At 40.2% G+C, this 24,001-nt stretch overlaps 1 protein-coding gene across 1 annotated transcript in view; it reads right to left on the reverse strand.

Moving 5' to 3' along the window:
- The window catches only part of LOC126263641 (HEAT repeat-containing protein 1), a 291,901-nt gene that overhangs the window by 82,702 nt on the left and 185,198 nt on the right, over nt 1-24,001 (reverse strand). Inside the window, exons 16-18 of the mRNA XM_049960733.1 lie at nt 14,590-14,977; nt 11,655-11,812; nt 5,779-5,955 (exon numbers count right to left, since the gene is read on the reverse strand). Of these exons, the coding sequence (XP_049816690.1) occupies nt 5,779-5,955; nt 11,655-11,812; nt 14,590-14,977 (723 nt within the window). The remainder of the gene's footprint in view (nt 1-5,778; nt 5,956-11,654; nt 11,813-14,589; nt 14,978-24,001) is intronic.

A 24,001-nucleotide genomic window follows, 5' to 3' on the forward strand; every position in this document is an offset into this window, starting at 1 on the left:
TGTCATAGGTGCAATATTTGGGTCACAGGTAGACAGTCACCTAGATACATGCACTGCCATCTCGATGATATCCCAGGAATTAGTATCCAAGTTTTGACATAAATTTAGTTGCTCTATACTAGCAATGAGCATTGGACGAAATTAGTACGTTTTATGTCTAAAGCATTAAATATAGCATGAAAATTATTCCAGATTTCACTCCTCCTCTAACAGAACACATGTGCAATTGTATACTTTGCATCAATTAATTTTTGTCTTGCATCCTCCACAACTCATGTAGCACAACTTCATTAATAGGCCATCAGAGCCTGACAATTGGTCATTTTGTTTGTCAGTGCTACTTTACAGCAGCAAGATTATGTATACTCATCTTCTGTACTAACAAGTCACGACTAACCTCACACAACTGCATGCTTCAGCAAGAGAGAACAAGTCGATAAGTATGAAGTGATCACAGAGCCACAGTTCTCAGACTCATCATACTCATGGAACTACAGTGGGAACGAAGTAAGTCTGTTGGCATTGATGTAACAGTGGTGCCTTGATTTATGGAGTATGCAGCCCAAACATTATACACATACTTGTTCCATTTCTGCACTCTAGTCAATGATACAAGAAATAGTTCTAAAGATGGTAACATATGGGATTATGGAATGCAGTCAAAGTGTGAAAAACAAACTGCTGTTGGTGGTAAGTAAACCAGCTGGAGGAGTATTCACCTGCTGTTGGGACACCAGAACGTTAAATAAACATTATAGCAACTGAAAGAGATCGCTCAGCACGCACTGAGGAACTGTTACAGAAATTTGAACAAGTAAAATTTTTAGCTCCATGGACCAGACGATTGTTGGCAGGTTCAGTCACAACAATTTCCGACCTTAACACTGCCTTCTTACTTGAAGGGAAGTTGTAACAATTTAGGGTGCTCTCTTCTGGGTTAAATATTTCAGTAGTGGTTATAAGCATACTAGATAAAGCATTAGGGGATGATCTAGCACAAGACTTGATTATTTATGTGGATGATGCATTAATAGTATCTAAGTGCTGGCAAGAGCACTGTGCCTCTGAATAGGTTGCATGAACAGGGCATAACAATAAAATAATCCAAGAACATTTTTCGAAAATATGAACTTAGGTTTTCAGGTCACACAATGGGGGTAAAAGGGGTGAAACCTGATCCCAAATGAATAAGAGCAATGGAGGATTGCGCTGACTGCAAAATGTAAATAATTTAACTTAATTCCTATATCTAATCAGATTTTATAGGCAATATATAAAGTGACAATCGACTAATGATCCAAATCTTCTATCATCACTCAAACAATGAACCAAATGGATATGGAATATGAGAAACTGGAAGTACACTACTGACCATTAAAATTGCTACACCACGGAGATGACATGCTACAGACACGAAATTTAACCGACAGGAAGAAGATGCTGTGATATACAAATGATTAGCTTTTCAGAGCATTCATACAAGGTTGGCACCGGTGGCAACACCTACAACGTGCTGACATGAGGAAAGTTTCCAACTGATTTCTCATACACAAACAGCAGTTGACCGGTGTTGCATGGTGAAACATTGTTGTGATGCCTCGTGTAAGGAGGAGAAATGCATACCATCATGTTTCCCACTTTGATGAAGGTCGGATTGTAGCCTATCGCAATTGTGATTTATTGTATCGCGACATTGCTGCTCGCGTTGGTCGAGATCGTATGACTGTTAGCAGAATATGGAATCGGTGGGTTCAGGAGGGTAATACGAAATGCCGTGGTGGATCCCAATGGTCTCGTATCACTAGCAGTCGAGATCACAGGCATCTTATGCACATGGCTGTAATGGATCGTGCAGCCACGTCTCGATCCCTGAGTCAACAGATGGTGACGTTTGCAGGACAACAACCATCTGCATGAACAGTTCGACGATGTTTGCAGCACCATGGACTATCAGCTCAGAGACCACGGCTGCGGTTACCCTTGACGCTGCATCACAGACAGGAGAGCCTGCGGTCGTGTACTCAACAACGAACCTGGGTGCACGGATGGCAAAACATAATTTTTTCAGATGAATCCAGGTTCTGTCTACAGCATCATGATAGTCGCATCCGTGTTTGGCGACATCGCGGTGAACGCACATTTGAAGTGTGTATTCGTCATCGCCATACTAGCGTATCACCTGGGTTGATGGTATGGGGTGCCATTGGTTACAAGTCTCGGTCACCTCTTGTTCGCATTGACGGCACTTTGAACAGTGGACGTTACATTCCAGATGTGTTATGACCCGTGGCTCTACCCTTCATTCGATCCCTGCTAAACGCTACATTTCAGCAGGATAATGCACGACCGCATGTTGCAGGTCCTGTACGGGCCTTTCTGGATACAGAAAATGTTCGACTGCTGCCCTGACCAGCACATTCTCCAGATCTCTCACCAATTGAAAACATCTGGTCAATGGTGGCTGAGCAACTGACTCATCACAATACACCAGTCACTACTCTTGATGAACTGTGGTATCGTGTGGAAGCTGTATGGGCAGCTGTACCTGTACACGCCATCCAATCTCTGTTTGACTCAATACCCAGGCGTATCAAGGCTGTTATTACGGCCAGAGGTGGTTGTTCTGGGTACTGATTTCTCAGGATCTATACACCCAAATTGCGTGAAAATGTAATCACATGTCAGTTCTAGTATAATATATTTGTCCAGTGAATACCCGTTTATCATCTGCATTTCTTCTTGGTGTAGCAATTTTAATGGCCAGTAGTGTATTTCAAAATATAAAACGAGCTCTAGTAAATGTTCAGATTCTAAAACATCCAAGCAAGAACCAACCATTCAAACTCACCACTGATGCATCCAAATACAGAATGCATGTGAATTCTTCCAAGGCAAGTGAAATCCAGAGAAAGTTGAGAACAATACAACAGCATTTCCTGGGAGAAATTTGGACAAGTATGAACCTAACTGTGCAGCAACAGTAAAAGAGTTACTAGTCATGGCATGAAGAATACAAAACTCCCAAACTTCAATATGGTTATTTAATTGGATATATAAAAAAGTCTACTCACCAAGCAGCAGCAGAACACATACAAAAAAGACTGTTGTGATTGGCAAGCTTTCTGAGCCAGCGGCTCCTTCTTTAGGCAGAAGGGTTGAAGGGGAAGAAAGAAAGGTAAAGGAGAAGACTCCTTCTCGTCCTGTGTGTGTTCTGCCACTGCTTGGTGAGTAAATTTTTTTATCTATCCAATTAAATAATTTATATCTAAAAACAAATATGATGTAACTTACCAAACTAAAGCGTTGGCATGTTGATAGACACACAAACAAACACAAACACACACACAAAATTCATGCTTTCGCAACCAACGCTTCATCAGGAAAGAGGGAGGAGAGGGAAAGAAGAAAGGATGTGGGTTTTAAGAGAGAGGGTAAGGAGTCATTCCAATCCCGGGAGCGGAAAGACTTACCTTAGGGGGAAAAAAGGACAGGTATACACTCGCAAACACACACATATCCATCCACCTTTACAAATGTCTGCTTGTGTCTGTATATGTGTGGATGGATATGTGTGTGTGTGTGTGTGTGTGTGTGTGTGTGTGTGTGTCTGTGTGTGTGTGTGTGCGCGTGTGTGTGCGTGCGTGTGCGCGCGTGCGAGCGAGTGTATACCTGTCCTTTTTTCCCCCTAAGGTAAGTCTTTCCGCTCCCGGGATTGGAATGACTCCTTACTCTCTCCCTTAAAACCCACATCCTTTCTTCTTTCCCTCTCCTTCCCTCTTTCCTGACGAAGCAACCGTTGGTTGCAAAAGCTTGAATTGTGATTGTGTGTGTGTGTGTGTGTGTGTGTGTGTGTGTGTGTGTGTGTGTGTGTCTATCAACATGCCAACACTTTCGTTTGGTAAGTTACATCATCTTTGTTTTTAGATATATTTGTCCCACATGGAATGTTTCCCTCTATTATATTCATACACTTAAATAATTTTATCAATAATTAATTGTTTTTGTTGTTATAAGCTTTACTATGGGGCTCACAAGTAGTCATTTATACAGATCACTAAGCCATTGGATTCCTCATGGAAAGCAGGTTTATTACACAGCTACCTAATGAGATGGGTGTTATTTTTGCAAGAGTTTCAGATAGAAATAAGATACAAAACAGGACCTCAAAAAGAATGCTCTGTCCCTATTACCATTAGGAGCAAATAAAATGACTAAAACTGAGGGGCCTGGAGTGATTTCACAATTAATATTCTATCTGCCAGTTACACCAACAATGATGTATGGCACTTCGTTTGAAACATAAAAGATTACCTGCAGTCAGACAGGTATTTTGGAGAAAAGATATTATAGCGTGAGCATGAGGATTTACATGAAATGCAAAAGCATTCACAGCTAACACAGGGTGGGGTCTAATTTTGACAAGTGAATGAAAAATCATTGCACTGGAAGTTGTGTACTTCCAAATCCACAGTTAAGACCTAATTTAGTTTGCGAACAAAGGATATGGTCATTTTGGCATTAGGAAATGCTTTAGGCATGTGACCAATTTTACCATTTAAAGAACATATCTTAGGCACATGTAAATTGTGTCAAAAAGAGGATTTCAGACATATGACGAACAGACCACATCCAGTAATACCAAAAGCTTTGCAGGATCTAACAGTTGCTATCTATGGGCCATTGGGCCATTTCCCATTTACCTTGTTAAGCATCAAGTCACTTGGAAAATAGCTGAGGATAGTTTAGTTGCTGACATAATTGAGTTGCCACAACATCCTTTGTCTAAGTGTGTGTGTGTGTGTGTGTGTGTGTGTGTGTGTGTGTGTTAGAGGGGGGGAGAGAGAGAGAGAGAGAGAGAGAGAGAGAGAGAGAGAGAGAGAGAGAGAGCAGGAGGTGGGGGTGGGGGGTGTTAAGTGAAGAGTATTGGTCCTTTGGGAACAGGATCTCATTTTCTTAGTACGTAAGTGTTCAGTTTTGAGCCACACAGTGTGCGTGGAATTATTCTTTTCTTTTTATGCATCATGACAGCAAGTGGCAATGGACATCTGTTTCCCTGCAATTGGAGGCATCTGTTGGTTGCAGCAGTTTGATAACACCGTCCCATCTAGGAGAATCGATATGGACCATGGAATCACACTGGGTGTAATAATTGTCAAGACATTACTGGTCAAGAGAAAGCAAAGGTTGATGTACAGAGTGCAAACAATAAAGACTAAGATGTATTGTGACCCTGTAAAGTTGAATGCTTTCATCAGTTATAACATGGAAAGTATGACTGCTTACAGAGGTGTAGCACACAGGTGATAAAGAAACAGCACTTGAATTTGTTTTTGCAGCAGTTGGTATTTTATTTCTAGCTGGTACGGACATCGATCGCACCTTCAAAGTAGTAGTCTAGTGCCCCAAGATAAAGCAACAAGGTTATTTCACAAGCTGTTTTTAAGTCAAGCAGTTTATATATATTAAGTAACAGTGACCACAAAACCTTTACATAGTTCACCTCCTTACCACACTTCAATAAATACAGGCACATTACATTCCAACATGAACAATACTAATGCAATCTGGAGGCCATTCTACCTGTCACAGAGAACTGCAACTCAATCATTTATATACCCGCTGATGGTGTGTATCTGTACAAAGTTACATTGACATCCTACCATATCTTCTGTGTACTTCACTTTTATTGTCAGGCAGTGCAGATACAGTTCCGTTGCATGCAAATTAGATATTCATCATGGTTTTCAAAATATGAACTATAATGAGAATATTTCTCACCTTATCTAGGATGTCATAGCATTGGTTTAGTTTAACTTTCCAGTATTTTGCAGTTGCTTTTCCTGAATTTATGTCAGCTTCTTGAGCACAAGACTGAATAAGGCATAAGATATTTTCAATAAATTCTCTGTACAAACTTTCAAGCTGTACAGTTTCATCATCAGTCAATGCAGCAACCTGTTTTAAAAAATGTAAAAAATAAATCTAAATAACCAAGTAGAAAATTAACAGTTAACAATTTTAGAAAAGAATAAAATTATGCTGTGTAAAGAGAAAGTTGAAGTTCAACGCACTTTTAGTAATTTTGTCTCAGATCTTTTAAGAGCTAAAATAGAAAAAATAATATCTAATAAGGGGTATCATGGCTAATCACAAATACTTGTTACATGAAGTTGGCAAATTCTGTAGTGTACAATACAATGCACAGTGAAACAGTTTATTATTGCTAATTTAGCAGGGCAGTTTTTCTTTATTGTACAATTATTTGCTATCCACATTACACATAAAACAGCATTGTAAAATATACTTCTAAAATGGACAATTTTTACAAACACACAAAAGTTTTCCAGGTCCAGTATTCATCAGCTATTTGTACAAACCTTCATTATCTCTTTATTCTATGTCTTGATGAAGCTTTGGCAGTAGATCTTTGTAATACTTGCACAGTAAATTAGAATTACTGTATGCAATTCTGTATCTGCTACATTTATTGAGGGGAAGTGGGAGCCACAGTGTTGATAACTTGCCAGAATAAAAGGAAACAGGGCAACACAAGAACATTCACTAAAACATTTACTAAACTGATAGGAGAAGGTAAAGAGTATTGCAGATGAAGAAAGAAGTGCAGAACACAACAAATGCAAGAAGACAGACCAAGTAAATAGAATGTTTTAAAATACTGTTATGAGGGAAAGCAAAGAAGTTGATGCAAATACAACTGCACAATGAAAATTACGACAATGCTCCAAAACTTCAAAGTTTTACTCTTGGGTACTTCCTATCCATTTCTCTCTCTTGATCTACTCCTCTGAGTTGCAATTTTGTGATAAATTAAATGAAGCTCTCTAAGTCATCCTCATCACTGTGTCCCCACTGACAATATCTCTGCTCTTGAACACCAACATCTTCAGCTTATTATCTATAACCTACCGTCACATATAGAAGACACCACCCATTTCCTCTGCTGACTCTCCCCAGCTCCAGCCCCTATACCACCTGATCATCCTGCTCATTACTGTCAATGCCACCTCCATCTATAACAATATCCCCAATGCCCACGGACTCACCACTGCTGAACAGTACCATTCCCTATAACTAAGTGACTGCAAACCAAGAACCTCCTTCCTGGTTTCCATGGCCAACTATATTCTCATCCACAATTACTTCTCCTTTGAAGGTGTCATCGAGAAACAAATTTGTAGTATAGTCATGGGCAGGTCCATATGAATACGGGCATCTCCATATGGGTACAGCAACATCCCATGTCAACCCACTGAAAGGCCATCTAGAGGTAACAGAGCCCCCCCCCCCCCCCCCCCCCCCGGTCCCGCTATCACAAACCCTTCAAATGGTTCAGATTTAATAATGACATGTTTATGATTTCGATTGAGGGCAAGGATACCCTATCCACATTCCTTCAGAACCTAACACTTTCTCCTCTATATACTTTACCTGGCCCTCCTCAGCCCAACAAACCACCTTCCTCAATATCAATCTCTGCCTCAGGGATGGCTCCATTAGTAATTCCATCCATGTCAAACTTGCCAGTTACCAACAAAACCTCCACTCTGTCATCTGAAAAACACTCCATTCCAATAAGTCCCCTTCAATAGAGCCTAGCCACCCACAGTCATCACTTTTGCTGAGACGAGCAGACCCCATACAAAAGTGGTGAGCATTTTACTGAAGCCTTTCAAGTCTAAGTTCAAAATCCCCACCTTGCCCAGGAACAGATCTCTCATGCCTTGTCTCCCCAGCCATGCACCATTCCCCACATTCCCAATGGCTTGCCAGAAAGGAGCACCCCTTTTGTGACTTTGAAGGATAAGGGGCACAAGGATGGGAGGAAAGTAAAAGAAGACGTGTACAGTGATGGTCAGTCTTGCAGAGGGAGAGGTCCGTGTGGCTTAAACAGAGGGTGGGTTGGTAAAAGTAGATAGTCAGCAAAAGGGATTTAAGAAGCAGGAGGAGATAGTGCAGACAGAAGGTAAGGGAAACCCAAACAACATGGAAAAACCAGAGCAAACAGAGGGTGAGCAGAGATAGGAGGGAGGTAGGCAGATGGTTAGGTGGGCAGTAGTTGGCAGGTGGGAGATGATGTAAATGGGAGGTGAGACAGATGGGACAAGATATATGGTAGATGTGAAGACAGAGGAAGAGGTAGACAAGGAGATGGAGAATAAAAGACAGCAAACAACATATGAAGAATTTCTAAGTCCAGCCACATACATGGACTGCTGCATGGATGGGAATGGTGCAAAGTGATCAAGGCTTGCCTCCCTACCTCAGTGCAGGCACAGCATATATGATATTTTGTGCACATATTTAAATAGCTGTGATTTGCAAAATTATTAACAACAAAAAATGTGTGTACTGAAAACTGAAATCACCTTATATTGTAACATGATCAACAATGACACTTTCTTTATGATATAAAATTATAGGTAAAACTAATCCAGAATCCGGCGATGGATACAACACTACCACACAGTGCTGTTTCCAAGCTAAGGTTGACAGTGATTGTCATGTTCAAAACCACAACCTATCATAAAACATGTTACAATACAAAGCCATAGCTCCCAACTTTATTAACATGGTTGATACTGTATAAATTTGTTGAGAGTGGACTGGTTCATTACAAAACACAATGGAAGACTGTGTAACAATGTATTTAATACAGGCTTACTTAGTTTTCAGCTTGCCCAAACTGACTGAATATTCAAACACAATCATACTCTGAAAAACATTTCAGGACATCCATGAAGTGTAAATTTTCTCATACAAACTAAGTGTTGGAAAAAAAGGAATTTAATCTTTTTATTTGGTAGTTCCACAGCCCTTTAAACACACTACTTCTCTACTCACAATGTCCACTTGAGAGTCTCCCAAATAAGCCTTATTCATTATCTCACTAGTCGTCACACTAATGGAACAATATACTCGCACTTCATACACAGCACTTATCACTAATCAAACTCTAATGAATACTGCTGCACTAGATGTGATTCAGTGCCATGTGTACAGTTACTATAATCACAGAGACAGGTTTACATAAGAAAAGTTTTGCTCAACATTACGTGAACCCAAATGGTTGAAGGTTGAAATTCACCGTTGCCATTGGAATATCTGAGTCATAAGTATAACAACATTATGTATTGTAGTGCTGTAGCATACGGGTTTATGCATTAACCTGTCATGTAGAAGGTCGTAGGTTCGAAACTCGTGTATCACAGCGGACTTCCTCCCTCCCCCCCCCCCCCCAATCTAATCAAAAAAACCTTCTTTGTTATTTTTACTCAGTTAACTGATTTAATTTTTTTTTTAATTTCTAGTACCTTGCTGCCTTATTTTCATTATCGTATTGGCTTTTTTATTTGCCCTCATTTTTCTTCCTATCTTCTTTCTTCACTTGGAATCTGCCAGTATCATCAGTAATTTACAATAAGTGCCAATCAGAACTGTTCTTCTGTTGGTGAAGTGGCAATTCATGAAGCCAGTGTGAGGATAGTTTCAGGTAACAATTGAATGATGGTGAGAAATTAGTTTTTCTTTTTAAGCACTGAAACTGAAGTTTTTCTGTATTGAGTTTGCTCGTGGAGGTTTATTTTAATTGCTGTGAAAAAAGCAATCATGATTTTAGGTCTGCCACAGATTGTTGACTACCGTTTTCTCAGAGACATTGCACATCACGAGGTTGTGGTCAGGTAAGGACATGAGCTAAAATTCAGGGCTACAAAATGAGTTGACTGTAACAGTTCAGTCATTGGTCACTTAAAATCAGCAGTCAACAGAAGATCTTGCATTTCTGTCAAACATCATGGTGGCCGCATTTCTGGTAAACATCATGGTGGCCCCACTTCCAGCATTGCTCTGCATTACATATTAAGCATTTGTGAAGTGACCTGCCATGTTGGTTCATCACCTACAACCAAGCGGTAGCCAGCAGCCGATGTGGCAACACTGTTGCAGTAAGTAACAGATGTCAACTATTAAGTAATTTCAATCAGGCTATAGTCATGTTACGTATCAGCTGACATATGTCCATAGCATAGCTCTCTATTATAGAGGTATTAACCCAAAAACTAGCAGATAGCCTGAATGGGCACAAAAGGACTGTCCGCCTTGCAGATGTCCTCTTTGCAGTTGCTGAGCTTAATTCAAAGAATGACTCAAGAGACTCTTAATACCTCCTATACCAAACCATTTCAATCCTTCCAACCCACACTAGTTTCCCTGAAATCTACCGACAGAAATTCGCTTTCCAACATATCCTTTTACCTAGTTTTGGTTTTACAATCAGCCTGTATTAGCCTATCCTCATCCCTCTCCCTCGCCAGTAAGGTAACTATTATAATTTAATTATTTAAACAGTAAGAAGTTCAGTATGGAACAACGATAATATGGAAAGGGTAGACTGCTGCTTACCACATAAAGAAAGCATTGAGTAATACACAGGCACAAAGAAAACGAATTGTAGAAATATTTAAGCTTCCAGACAGAGTCCTTCCTCAAAAGTAGAATTCTCACACATTCACACAACTCGTACACACATGGCTTCTGTCTCTGGGTGCCAAGCACGGGCTGTGGTTTTCTTTGTGCCTGTCTGCTACTCAATACCTCCACTATGTGGTGAGTAGCAAATTGATTATTTACTTTTATAATTGTCTCCATCATATATATAATAGTCTGTTTTTCTTCTCCTATCCTATTTCTTTACCTTTTCCGTTTTCTTTCTACCATTTAATTGATATTTTCTTTCCACTCTTCATTTCCTGTTCCTTTTGTAATCCACCTTTACTTCTCTCTCTGTCCTTTCTACCATCTCTGAATTGAACCTGGTGTAGTTCTTAATAATGTATTAGATCTGACTTCTCTGATACAGATTCCTTCATCTCTGTCTCCCTTTCACCTTGTAATGGATGGGTCATTTTTAGCCCGAGATCAGTAGCAGAGCCTACTCCTCTTTTATAACTTCCTGCAAACAATTACTATCTCCTTTTTAAAAGCTACAAGTTTCTCTGTTACAAGTGTTATTTTAAGTGGGTCTGTCAGCTGTACAGCAAACACAAAAGTAACAACTGGTCTATTTCCATCTCCTTGTGCCTTTAAAAATTTTTAATTAATAAATCATGATTTGCAAGCTTTGCACTGTCTCTATCACTTTATCTTTGGTAGAGAGAAGTACACAGGAGTAAATGCTATCTTGGAACTATATAAACACATTAACACAGAAACAAATATTATCCACATCCTTAATTAAGACACTCAGTGCAATGGCTAACGGGAAATAGCCGAATCAACATAAATTGAAGTTATTCAACCAGCACAGGCAGATTTCCCTCACAGTCAACCTAGCCTGACTTGTTAGTAGAAAGCATTGAGTTTTGCACGCCATGTGCTTATGGATAGAAAAACAAATGTTACACACAAAGTTAACAACATATGAAATGAAATTCGGCATGGAATGATGACAACAATGCCAGTATCCACTGCATTGTATAGTGGGCCAAGGTTAGTAGCAACTCAAAACAGGTGAACATCGCACCAAACTCATACACCATCTTGTGACCTGCTGATTCTGCTACTCCCAGCAACCATCTCTACAGCACGAGTAGCAGATTTTACAAAATACTAAAATAGATAAAGAAATCAAGTACCTGTGCAACAAACGAAGCTGATGACAGAAGCGATGACAAAAATGTTACAAGACTGTATCTGTAGTGACGCAGCTGTTTATCCGTATGATGAGCAATATCAAACAGTGATGATGGTGGCAATGTTGCACCCATCTTCTTTTTCAGCCTAAAGAAGTTTTCTGCCAGAAAGATAATTGCAATAAAAATTAAAAAAAAAAAGCCACTATCAGTATTTTACGGTATGAGAAATTACACCTTATCTGGAAAAAAACTATAACAGTTACTAAAGAAATGACAGGTTTACAACACAAAATAATCAAGTGTTATCATTTCTATGGTTTCAATAGAATAATGTGCACTTTTTGCTGCTCCTGTCCCTCTCATGGTACTACTGGTTAATTATCTGAAAACAACATTTAAATAAGAAACTGAGATGTATACAGAAGTGTAGTTTTGAAGCCAATTTTATTCCATATACTGCTGAATTTTCTCTCATCCAGGTATGGTGATCTGTCAACCATATGACCAAATAGGCAAAACAAAAGTAAAAGAACATGTACAATACACTAAAAAAAAAAGACTACATACTCCAGCACTGTAGAAGTCAATATAGTAACCTGAAGGATGCAACAACACTTGCTAAAATTTTTGGAAAAATCCTTCTGTTGATTGTCTCAGAATATCTAGTACCTTCAAGTGTGACAGTGACTGAATTTCAAACAAAATGGTATATCAAAACTTATGCCAATACTACAGACAAAAAATTGATGTCACTGGCATAGGAACAGCTTTTCTAAATGTTAAGGGTCCTTACAGGCAGTATAATTTGGCAGGTCCTGCCAATTTGGACAATTAAATAATGGAGGACCCTGCTCAACATGCAATTTGGTCTGATGTACAACCACTTCGCTGTAATTCAATACATGTATAATGTCTATCTCAAAGGAACATCAGCAAAGTGGGGAGAAGAGTAATGATCACAAGCCTTATGAATAATCATTGTAATTTGTAGAAATGTCAAAAATAATGAAGAATTAAGGATGGATGCGTCTTTTCTAAGCACACGAATTATTATTTTGTTTTTACACTGGAACAGGTTTCACCAAAGCTGTGCCATCCTCAGTGGTTTTTTTTTTCTTTTTTTCTTTTTTTCTTTAGTTTTACACTGTGTGTGTGTCCTGTGGCTGCCAATAAAAATCAGCCAAACATCTAAACTGGTACACCATGTCATCACTGCAGTGTTTCGCTAGTCCTGAGCTGTATCTGGTTTGTATGTATGTGCTAAGCATGTATTTGGTGTTGTTGTGTAGTTGGACTGATGTTTTCTCCTAGTCATTTATGAATACTGCATCTTATGTTGTTGCGGCTTGGACACACAATTTGTTTGCACAAATTCATGTTTCTGATCAGAATGCAATTTTTTGCAGTCAAACATGTGTCCAAGCCACACAATAACACTAAAAACATGCTTGGCACACAAATATAAACCATACACTGCTCAGGACCACCCATATACTGCAATGATGACAAGGTATACTAATTTAGACCAGTGGCTGGTTTTAAAGGGCAGCCACAGGACATACACAATGTAAAATAAAAGAAAAAACCCACTGACGATGCCACAAATATGGTGAAACACATTTGGGAGTTCAAATGAAACAATAACTTGTGTACTTGCAAAAAGGTGAACCCATCCTTAATTTTTCATTATTTTCTGCAAATGTGGAAACTGAGTTCAAACTTCCACTATCATGGCGTAAAAAATATTTTCTGCAGTAATAATCATAATAACAAAATTCCCCATGTGAGCCATTTTCTGACCACTTCAGTCCGACAGTGCATCTCTAATAACCACATTGTCAACAGGACACTAAATCCTAATCTCCCTTATTTTTACCATTGTCAATGAAGCAACACAAATATCTTACATTTATTTTAACTTGTTACAGTTGATAGATGGAAAGCAAAGAAATGATACGCCTTAGTAATTTATGAAAAGATGGCCCAATTTAAGACCCCGCCCAAAAAAAAGGATTGATAAATTGTAATGTGTGTATAGTCAGCACTAAATCAGTCTCCAATTGGTTACATTTTGTTTTGTGATGTCCTGGAATTATATGATTCACACAAAGACATAAATCAAGAAATCAGCAAATAATGTCATCTTCACAAGTTAGTTATGTAGACAGCATTCTGTAACTACGATCAAGAATAACAAACATTATTTCAAGATGAAATGCTAAACAATTTCAATCACAGAACAGTGAAGCACAGTAACATAATCACAACAGTTACTTCAATTCCAATTTATGAATCTCTTTGTATCCTAAAGCAGAGCATATCAACAGAATCTCTACGAGGGACACGTCCTAGTTCTTCAACGGCTACTTGCAACACACCTTTCTAAATGAGACTAAAACAATTCATCTGAAAACGAAATATCAATCAGCCCACAAAGAAACAGGCATACCAGCAGTTTTAAATATCACTTATTCGTCCACAGATGGGACGACTACATATTTTAAACAATTTCTACTGACTAGATGTGTCACCCATTATACCAAAAAAAATTTGTATATTGCAATACAAACAAAAACTTAATGGCTTCACTGTATTTAAAAAATATACATTTTCAGAGTACAATACACATCTCAACAACTGAGCATATGATTATTTGCATCAAACACTTGATCAGAAAAGATGAAATAATGAATTCATTTGATTGTTTAAAAGCAGTATACACGAGCAATGAAAATTTTTGTCCCAAGTCTGGTCTTAAAAGTGTCAAAAAGAGCAACTTTTACTGCAAAACTATTATCTTTTAAATTTATTTACAAAATTTACTGATCATAAATTCAACATGAGAGTGACATCCAATTCATCTCTGGTTGGTGTGGATGTCAATTTTAATTAGATCATTCAACCAACATACACGGACTAGCACTAAATCTCTTACCTTTTGATGATGGAAGCAATCTCACGTATCTTATTACTGAAACACAATTCTTTAAAATAACATAAGGCGAGAACTGTTTAGTTATATTCATTAGGAACTCAAGCCTTTTTGGCATTGCATTCTGTTCTTTATTTTCAGAACCTTTCTTGTTAGTATTTCTGTTGTCAACACCATCATTCCCTCTGAGAACATGACTCTCCAGAACAAGGCTTATAAATAACCACAAAAATTTTTCAGCATTTAATGTCTGGAGTAATTTGTGGAATAACGAAATGCGTCTATGCTCTGGAATATCCATCACAGCATCAACAAACACTCTCATCACTTTTGCTACAATATCTTCAAGTTGCGAGTTCATCTTCTCTGTCAACACACCAGAATGTTCAGCCTGCAATAGACAAAATAATATACACATGTTTATTTATCATAGCATACAATTTCTTCTAGTATATGACTGTTACAAAAGTCTACAGTTAAAATTTAAATATGAAAACTGCAGACAATTTCAGATTTGGTAAAACATTTGGTAAAACATACTAACAACAAATCAAAATCAGGAGCTACAGCAACCCCAAAATGACCTAATCTTATTTTATCCAAACTGGATCTTGTTGATCTCTGTGGCTGTTATTCAATTAAGGATTGCTGAAGGAGAATAAAACCAGCCACAAATATTTTTTGATGAGCCGTATTTTACTGCCACAACCAGTTTCGGGCTATTATGCCCATATGCAGATGGCTATGCTCATTTTGGTGCAGTATCAAATCATCAGAAGCATACTGTCCATTCCTGCACCGCATAAGAATACTTAAGTAGGCAGTCTCATTTTATACACTGTATGGATGATTTGTATAATACAGTATTTAACTATGTTAATGTGCAAGCTGTTTACATTCAAACAATTTTCATTTCCTCCCAGAAATGCATAAAGACCAAAATGATGCTAAAAGCCAATCATTAGAAGAAATGTAAATGCATATAAATGATTCCCTTTATACATTGTCACTCACATGTTTAACTGCATATGTTTCTATGTTGCACAAGTCATTGATACAGTCTGTAAATTGGTGGCAATTACTTAGGTAGAAACAGGAAACTTAATTTAAAAAATAATGCAACAAACATGCAAAATCACTGGCTTTTAATGAAATAACATGAAATCTGTGATTTTCAGCAACATAATGCTAAATTAGTGGTTTTAACAAAATGTCACAGAAAATAGTATTTTTCCCCATTCCTGATTAAAAACTGTCATAAATCTGAGAAGCTCGGCAACAATTGAGAGCTATTTAATGCTGAAATTAGACACTGATTTTTTTTTATCGGGACTGATTGTAGCACATAAGTTGTCAACTCTCATGGACACAGATCCAAACAAATCAGTCTTCAAAGCCTTGGATTCAAGTTTTAACCCAAAGATAATACACTCAAACCCAGTAACGCTGAAATGCAGTCTGTATCTGGAATGATTGGTCTTTGTAGCACAGATACTCTTAAGGGGGATGAATTTCTTCACAATTTTCCTGGAAGTTAAATGTTCATACATCAGGAAATGTACGTGTAGTCAAATGCCTGTAGGCAACACTAGCTGACGAACATCAGTTTGCAGTTGTGGCACTTAAGGCTATTTAGATTGTGTGTTTCAATGTACGTAGAGAGGCTACTCTCTAACTACAGTGAAATGTTAACAAATGGGCAGCACAATATCTCTGAAGCTAACCTTACTTGTCTTAGGGCCGGTTGTGTGGAGCACTAATGGCAAGTCTGCAAATTACGCCCATTGAGGAAATTATAGCCAGTGTAGGATCAGGAATTTATATCGTGGACACGGTTACAGCTGAAGAAATCTGTATAGAAGCCTTTTAAGAGTACTCGCATGTGCAAAGCCCCCCAAAAATAATTTAGCTGTGGGTGAAAGGAATACTGTAAAACCCCTGAATGAGGATGATAGTATTACCATTCTCCCCACTAGTTGACTATCACAGTAAGATTAACGACTAATTAGGTCTGCAGACAGATAGGAAACTGAGTAAAGACCCTACTAAAAAGTTCTTAGAACTGTTGCGCGGTTGATAAAAAGGTTCTCTATCGAACAGAGCATTCAGAAAAGTCTGTTCTGTTCAATTCATTTCAGTTCAGTTCCATTCGATTCAGCTGCATAAAGAACGTGTTCCTCTGAGACCTATAGTGACTGCCATCGGTTCGCACACCTATTCGATTGCAAAATTCTTGACAACATTATTATGACTGTATGCAGGACTCTTACATCAAGAATTCACCATATTTTATCAGCAATCAAACTGCATAGTGGTCCAGCTGGTGGACATATTAGTTTGTTTTGATGTGGTTTCACTACTTACTATTGTTCCATTCAATGAGGTGTTGCAACAACTGAATCAGATTTTTCCTCACATTATTGCAGAACTGTTTACATATTGCCTTATGACTACTACTTCCAATCAAACAATACGTTCTATGAACAGATGGGTGCTGTGGCTATGGGGAGTCTCTTAAGACGAGTTGTAGCAAATTTCTTCAGGGAAAAATTTGAGTAGCAGGCACTGGGAGGAGAAAAAAAAAAAGAGGTGTGTGTGTGTGTGTGTGGTGGGAGGGGGGGTGGTTGAGAGAGAGAGAGAGAGAGAGAGAGAGACAGAGAGAGAGAGAAATATTGGGTTCTGCTACGCAGGTGACATTTGTTTTGTGGGTGCATGCCAGAGAGGAACTGGTTCATTTTCACAAGCATCTCAATGGAATTAATGCGAAGATTCAGTTTGCCATGGTGAAGCAGACATATGGAAAAAAACATTTTCCTGAGGCGCTAGTTTTCAAGAAAGAAGATAGTGGCTTAGGCCACACAGTTTACCGACAACATCCACATACACACCATTACCTACACCAGGATTCGAACCACCACCTACAACTAAAGCGAGGCATCATAAAAATGTTGGCAGATAGAGCAAAGAACATCTGAAAACCAGAGCTGTTTGACGGCGAAGTGAAACACCTCAACAATGCATTGTTCAATAACAGTTATTCGTCTGCTGAGGCAAAAAGAGCATTACGATCATACCGATGCTCAAGTACCCTTGAAATCGAAAGTTTTCCTGGCTTTCATTACGGATGTTACTGACGGCATAAAAAAAAGTCTTGAAAAAATGAATCATTGCAGTAATCTACAAACCCACCTGGAAGATATAGCATCACCTAAAATTGGTGAAGGATGCTTGCATACCACTGGGAAAAGCAGGAATTTGTAGGATTCCATGAAGTTGTAGAGAGATGTACGTGAGTACTACAAAAAGAACGGTCAAAAAAAATGACAAAAACAGCAAAAGGCAATGGTAGGAGGGGGAGACTGACAAATCAGCTGTTGTGGAATAAGTTTTACAGCTAGGAGATCACCACATTCATTATCATAGGACTCAAGTACTGGCAGCCATAAATGGATACCACAAAAGGCTATACAGAGAGGCCATTAAGACTGTTAAACACCTCAGGAACTTCACAAGTAGGGGGGCATGAAATTGAATGACATCTGGATCCTGGTGCTGAAGACGACGTGTACTAGTCTTCCACCACTGGGTGACTGCAACAGCAGATGATGGCAAATGGCAATGGTCAATGGTCTGTTGCACAGGGTATTCAATGCATCTGATGTCATGTCACTGTGCAGGAGCAGGAATAAAAAGAATTTTGCTACAGTCAGTAGCGAGCGATGGGGTGTATCGGGCACTCAGAGAAGCTAAAGTTCCCTTCGAAAATTGCCTCCGCAGACTGAGATGAAACATTTGGTTTAAATGTGGAATCCGTTCAACCACGAGACAATAGCCCCCAGCTGTGGAAGTTTACGGTCTATGATTCTTTCATTCATTTCCATTTCCACTGTCATCAACAAAGAGAAAAGTATCTCATTTGAAGTTACAGTTGTCTCCTCATTAGTTGCACACACTTTACAAAATTAGAAATATTATCTTTACAGTTAATTTAAATCTTCAACCAGACTAGAAATTCATGCTACTTAAAAATTTCACACATGTAATTCCAAAGACTACAGTTATTAATTGACAGCAAAAAGTTCATCTAGTAGTGGATGATGCCCATAAAACATCAGTGTAGTCTTTAATATAAGAGCTTTAAATAATAATAGATACATAATCTATATTAAAAACAAAGATTCCATGACTTACCAAACGGGAAAGCGCTGGTAGATAGACACAATAAAAAAAAACACACAAACACACACACAAAATTTCGAGCTTTCGCAACCCACGGTTACTTCGTTTGTTATTGTCACTGTTGCATTTAGAAATCTTTTCTGTCATCTCACTTTCTCTTTTTGTTTGTACAAGTCGTTACACTTTGTATTCATCTTCCCTTTTTTCCGTAATCTACCATACATTTTATCCTGCCTAAATATACTCAATAATACGTAATTTACTTCCAAACCATAACCAAAAAATTTTTAACGGTTTCAACATTACCGCTGCTATAAAATCCTCTGTTCCCAGTTTACAAACATTCCGTGTAAACTCGTGAATACTATTTCACAGCTTCAGTTCCTTTCACCCATTAAACAACCATTTCAGCTATTTCCAACAACTTTCGTTTTATTTCCATTCCCGTTTTTTCCCACATAACCGATCATTTTTAGCAGCTTCCCACAGGTTTAAACGTTATTATTTCTTTGTCAGACAATTGTTAGCCTCATTTTCATAATCTGCCAGCACATAACCAGTCCTTTGAATACATTTACATGCAGTTTTTTCGAAATTTTCCTTAATTTCCCCACCCTTTAACATGTTTTGCAGGCAACAGAACTACCTAACCTTTGTACCCATCGTTGTTCATCAACCTAAGTTCAGCACAGCATCAACATAGCCCATCTCAAACCAACACTTTTTCGACTTTTTTCACACCTTTATATCTCCCTATATATTTTTATTTTTTATTTTCACCTTAGCCTCATGTTACCCTTTCCACCTTATAATACCGTGTCAACCTCACAACATCCCTATAACGACCCCATTAAATTTTATTTACATTCCCTCTGCAAACATGCCTTCACCCTAGCCAGATTACGCTCCCATATTTTATTTACTCAGGCTTGTCTGACATTTGGCATTACCCCCCAAAGGCCTCACACTTAAAGTTCCCATCTCTGGCTGTAATCCTTCTTTCCATCAGTCCCTATACCAGTTCCAAACTGCACAATCCATAGCCCTCACCCGCCTAATCCTTCACCTATACATCGACTCAGCCAATGAACACACCCGTCAACTCCTATCCTAATAAAAGTCCTCAATCTTTCCTCTCCCACATCCACACCGGCTGTTCATAGCATCCTCCTACAGGCCAACCACAAATTAGAACAGCATGCCACCCTCCACCTCAAAAAACTATCCAATCTCCTGGTTTCCCACCTCCATAAAGGCAACTCACTCACCCTCCACAACCTTTCCAACAAACCTCAACCTCCTCTCATTGCACACAGGCCCAGACTCTCCCATCTACTCAATCTCCCACTTCCAGCTCCACTCCCCCCAAAACCTCAAAATTCTAGTCAACACAATCTGGAACTACAACACCCCAATTCAGTAGTTAACCTTTCCTCCAAACCTCTCTCCCAATCCGAAACCTCTGTCCTATCCAAAGGCCTCACCTTCAGCCCCACTCCCAGATTCAACCAAACTGCCCTCGTCACAGATTTACTGTCCTCCACTCGTAGTCTCTGCTGGAAATATCACTTTGCCACGAAGAAAAATAAACCTGATCCCACTCCTAATGATCCAACTCCCCAAGACACTATCCAAATTGAACCCTGCCTGGAACAGTTCCGTCCTCCATCACAGCGGGACCCACCTACTCTTCCTCAAAATCACCCTCTCCAAACCTTCCAGGAATTTCTGACTTCCAGCCTTGCCTCTCAATCTTTCTTGAAAAACATTAATCCTACTCCCAACATCACCACAGCTGAAGCCCAGGCTATCCATGACCTGAAAGCTGACCGATCCATCATCATTCTTCCGGCTGACAAGGGTTCCACGACCGTGGTAATTGATCGTCGGGAGTAAGTGGCTGAGGGACTGCGTCAGCTTTCAGACAACACTACATACAAAGTTTGCCAAGGTAATCCCATTCCTGATGTCCAGGCGGAGCTTGAAGGAATCCTCAGAACCTTAGGCCCCCTACAAAACCTTTCACCTGACTCCATCAACCTCCTGACCCCACCAACACCTCGCACTCCTACCTTCTACCTACTTCCTAAAATTCACAAACCCAAACATCCCGGCCGCCCCATTGTAGCGGGTTACCAAGCCCCCACAGAACGTATCTCTGCCTACGTAGATCAACACCTTCAACCCATTACATGCAGTCTCCCATCCTTCATCAAAGACACCAACCACTTTCTCAAACACCTGGAATCCTTACCCAGTCTGTTACCCCCGGAAACCATCCTTGTAACCATTGATGCCACTTCCCTATACACAAATATCCCTCACGTCCAGGGCCTCACTGCAATGGAGCACTTCCTTTCACGCCGATCACTTGCCAACCTACCCAAAACCTCTTTCCTCATCACCTTAGCCAGCTTCATCCTGACTCACAACTTCTTCACTTTTGAAGGCCAGACATACCAACAATTAAAGGGAACAACCATGGGTACCAGGATGGCCCCCTCGTATGCCAACCTATTTATGGGTCGCTTAGAGGAAGCCTTCTTGGTTACCCAGGCCTGCCAACCGAAAGTTTGGTACAGATTTATTGATGACATCTTCATGATCTGGACTCACAGTGAAGAAGAACTCCAGAATTTCCTCTCCAACCTCAACTCCTTTGGTTCCATCAGATTCGCCTGGTCCTACTCCAAATCCCATGCCACTTTCCTTGACGTTGACCTCCACCTGTCCAATGGCCAGCTTCACACATCCATCCACATCAAACCCACCAACAAGCAACAGTACCTCCATTATGACAGCTGCCACCCATTCCATATGAAACGGTCCCTTCCCTGCAGTCTAGGCCGACGTGGCAAACGAATCTGCTCCAGTCCTGAATCCCTGATCCATTACACCAACAATCTGAAAACAGCTTTCGCATCCCGCAACTACCCTCCCGACCTGGTACAGAAGCAAATAACCAGCCACTTCCTCATCCCCTCAAACTCAGAACCTCTCATTGAAGAAAAGTGCCCCACTTGTGACAGGATACTTCCCGGGACTGGATCAGACTCTGAATGTGGTTCTCCAGCAGGGATACGACTTCCTCAAATCCTGCCCTGAAATAAGATCCAACCTTCATGAAATCCTCCCCACTCCACCAAGAGTGTCTTTCCGCCGTCCACCTAAACTTCGTAATCTCTTGGTTCATCCCTATGAAATCCCCAAACCACCTTCCTTACCCTCTGGCTCCTACCCTTGTAACCGCCCCGGTGTAAAACCTGTCCCATGCACCCTCCCACCACCACCACCTACTCCAGTCCTGTAACCCGGAAGGTGTACATGATCAAAGGCAGAGCCACGTGTGAAAGCACCCACGTGATTTACCAACTGACCTGCCTACACTGTGACGCTTTCTATGTGGGAATGACCAGCAACAAACTGTCGATTCGCATGAATGGACACAGGCAGACTGTGTTTGTTGGTAAGAGGATCACCCTGTGGCAAAACATGCCTTGGTGCACGGTCAGCACATCTTGGCACAGTGTTACACTGTCCGGGTTATCTGGATACTTCCCACTAACACCAACCTATCCGAACTCCGGAGATGGGAACTTGCCCTTCAGTACATCCTCCCTTCCCGTTATCCACCAGGCCTCAATTTCCGCTAATTTCAAGTTGCCGCCACTCATACCTCACCTGTCATTCAGTATCATCTTTGCGTCTGCAGAAGATTCCATGACTTACCAAACGGGAAAGCGCTGGTAGATAGGCACAATAAAAAAAAAAAACACAAACACACACACAAAATTTCGACCTTTCGCAACCCACGGTTGCTTCGTCAGGAAAGAGGGAAGGAGAGGGAAAGATGAAAGGATGTGGGTTTTAAGGGAGAGGGTAAGGAGTCATAGGAGTCAGACTCTGAATGCGGCTCTCCAGCAGGGATACAACTTCCTCAAATCCTGCCCTGAAATGAGATCCATCCTTCATGACATCCTCCCCACTCCACCAAGAGTGTCTTTCCGCCGTCCACCTAACCTTCGTAATCTCTTGGTTCATCCCTATGAAATCCCCAAACCACCTTCTCTACCCTCTGTCTCCTACCCTTGTAACCGCCCCGGTGTAAAACCTGTCCCATGCACCCTCCCACCACCACCTACTCCAGTCCTGTAACCCGGAAGGTGTACACGATCAAAGGCAGAGCCACGTGTGAAAGCACCCACGTGATTTACCAACTGACCTGCCTACACTGTGACGCTTTCTATGTGGGAATGACCAGCAACAAACTGTCGATTCGCATGAATGGACACAGGCAGACAGTGTTTGTTGGTAATGAGGATTACCCTGTGGCTAAACATGCCTTGTTGCACGGCTAGCACATCTTGGCACAGTGTTACACTGTCCGGGTTATCTGGATACTTACCACTAACAGCAACCTATCCGAACTCCGGAGATGGGAACTTGCCCTTCAATACATCCTCTCTTCCTGTTATCCACCAGGCCTCAATCTCCGCTAATTTCAAGTTGCCGCCACTCATACCTCACCTGTCATTCAACATCATCTTTGCCTCTGCACTTCCGCCTCGACTGACATCTCTGCCCAAACTCTTTGCCTTTAAACATGTCTGCTTGTGTCTGTATATGTGTGGATGGATATGTGTGTGTGTGTGTGTGTGTGTGCGCAAGTGTATACCTGTCCTTTTTTCCCCCTAAGGTAAGTCCTTCCGCTCCCGGGATTGGAATGACTCCTTACCCTCTCCCTTAAAACCCACATCCTTTCATCTTTCCCTCTCCTTCCCTCTTTCCTGACGAAGCAACCATGGGTTGCGAAAGCTCGAAATTTTGTGTGTGTGTTTGTGTGTTTTTTTTATTGTGCCTATCTACCAGCGCTTTCCCGTTTGGTAAGTCATGGAATCTTTGTTTTTAATATATTTTTCCCATGTGGAATGTTTCTTTCTATTTTATAAATACATAATCTGTTTCTTAGTCTATTCGCCCTTTTCCTGAAAGCTAATTTGTACGGAAAACAAAGCATTAATTTCAAGAACTTCAGCACTGACATACACTGATCAGCCAAAATATTATGACAACGAAACTACCATTGACATAAACGCGTCCAGGTGATAGTGACATCACCTGGAGAGGAATGACTGCTAGTCAGACACACATACACGGTGCTTGCAGTTTGTAGTATCAGTGAGCATGCTATCCATGTGTATAACAGGAAAGGTACACAATCTATCTGATGCTGACG

The sequence above is a fragment of the Schistocerca nitens genome, chromosome 6 (assembly GCF_023898315.1).
Source record: "Schistocerca nitens isolate TAMUIC-IGC-003100 chromosome 6, iqSchNite1.1, whole genome shotgun sequence".
NCBI classification, from domain to species: Eukaryota; Metazoa; Arthropoda; class Insecta; order Orthoptera; family Acrididae; genus Schistocerca; species Schistocerca nitens.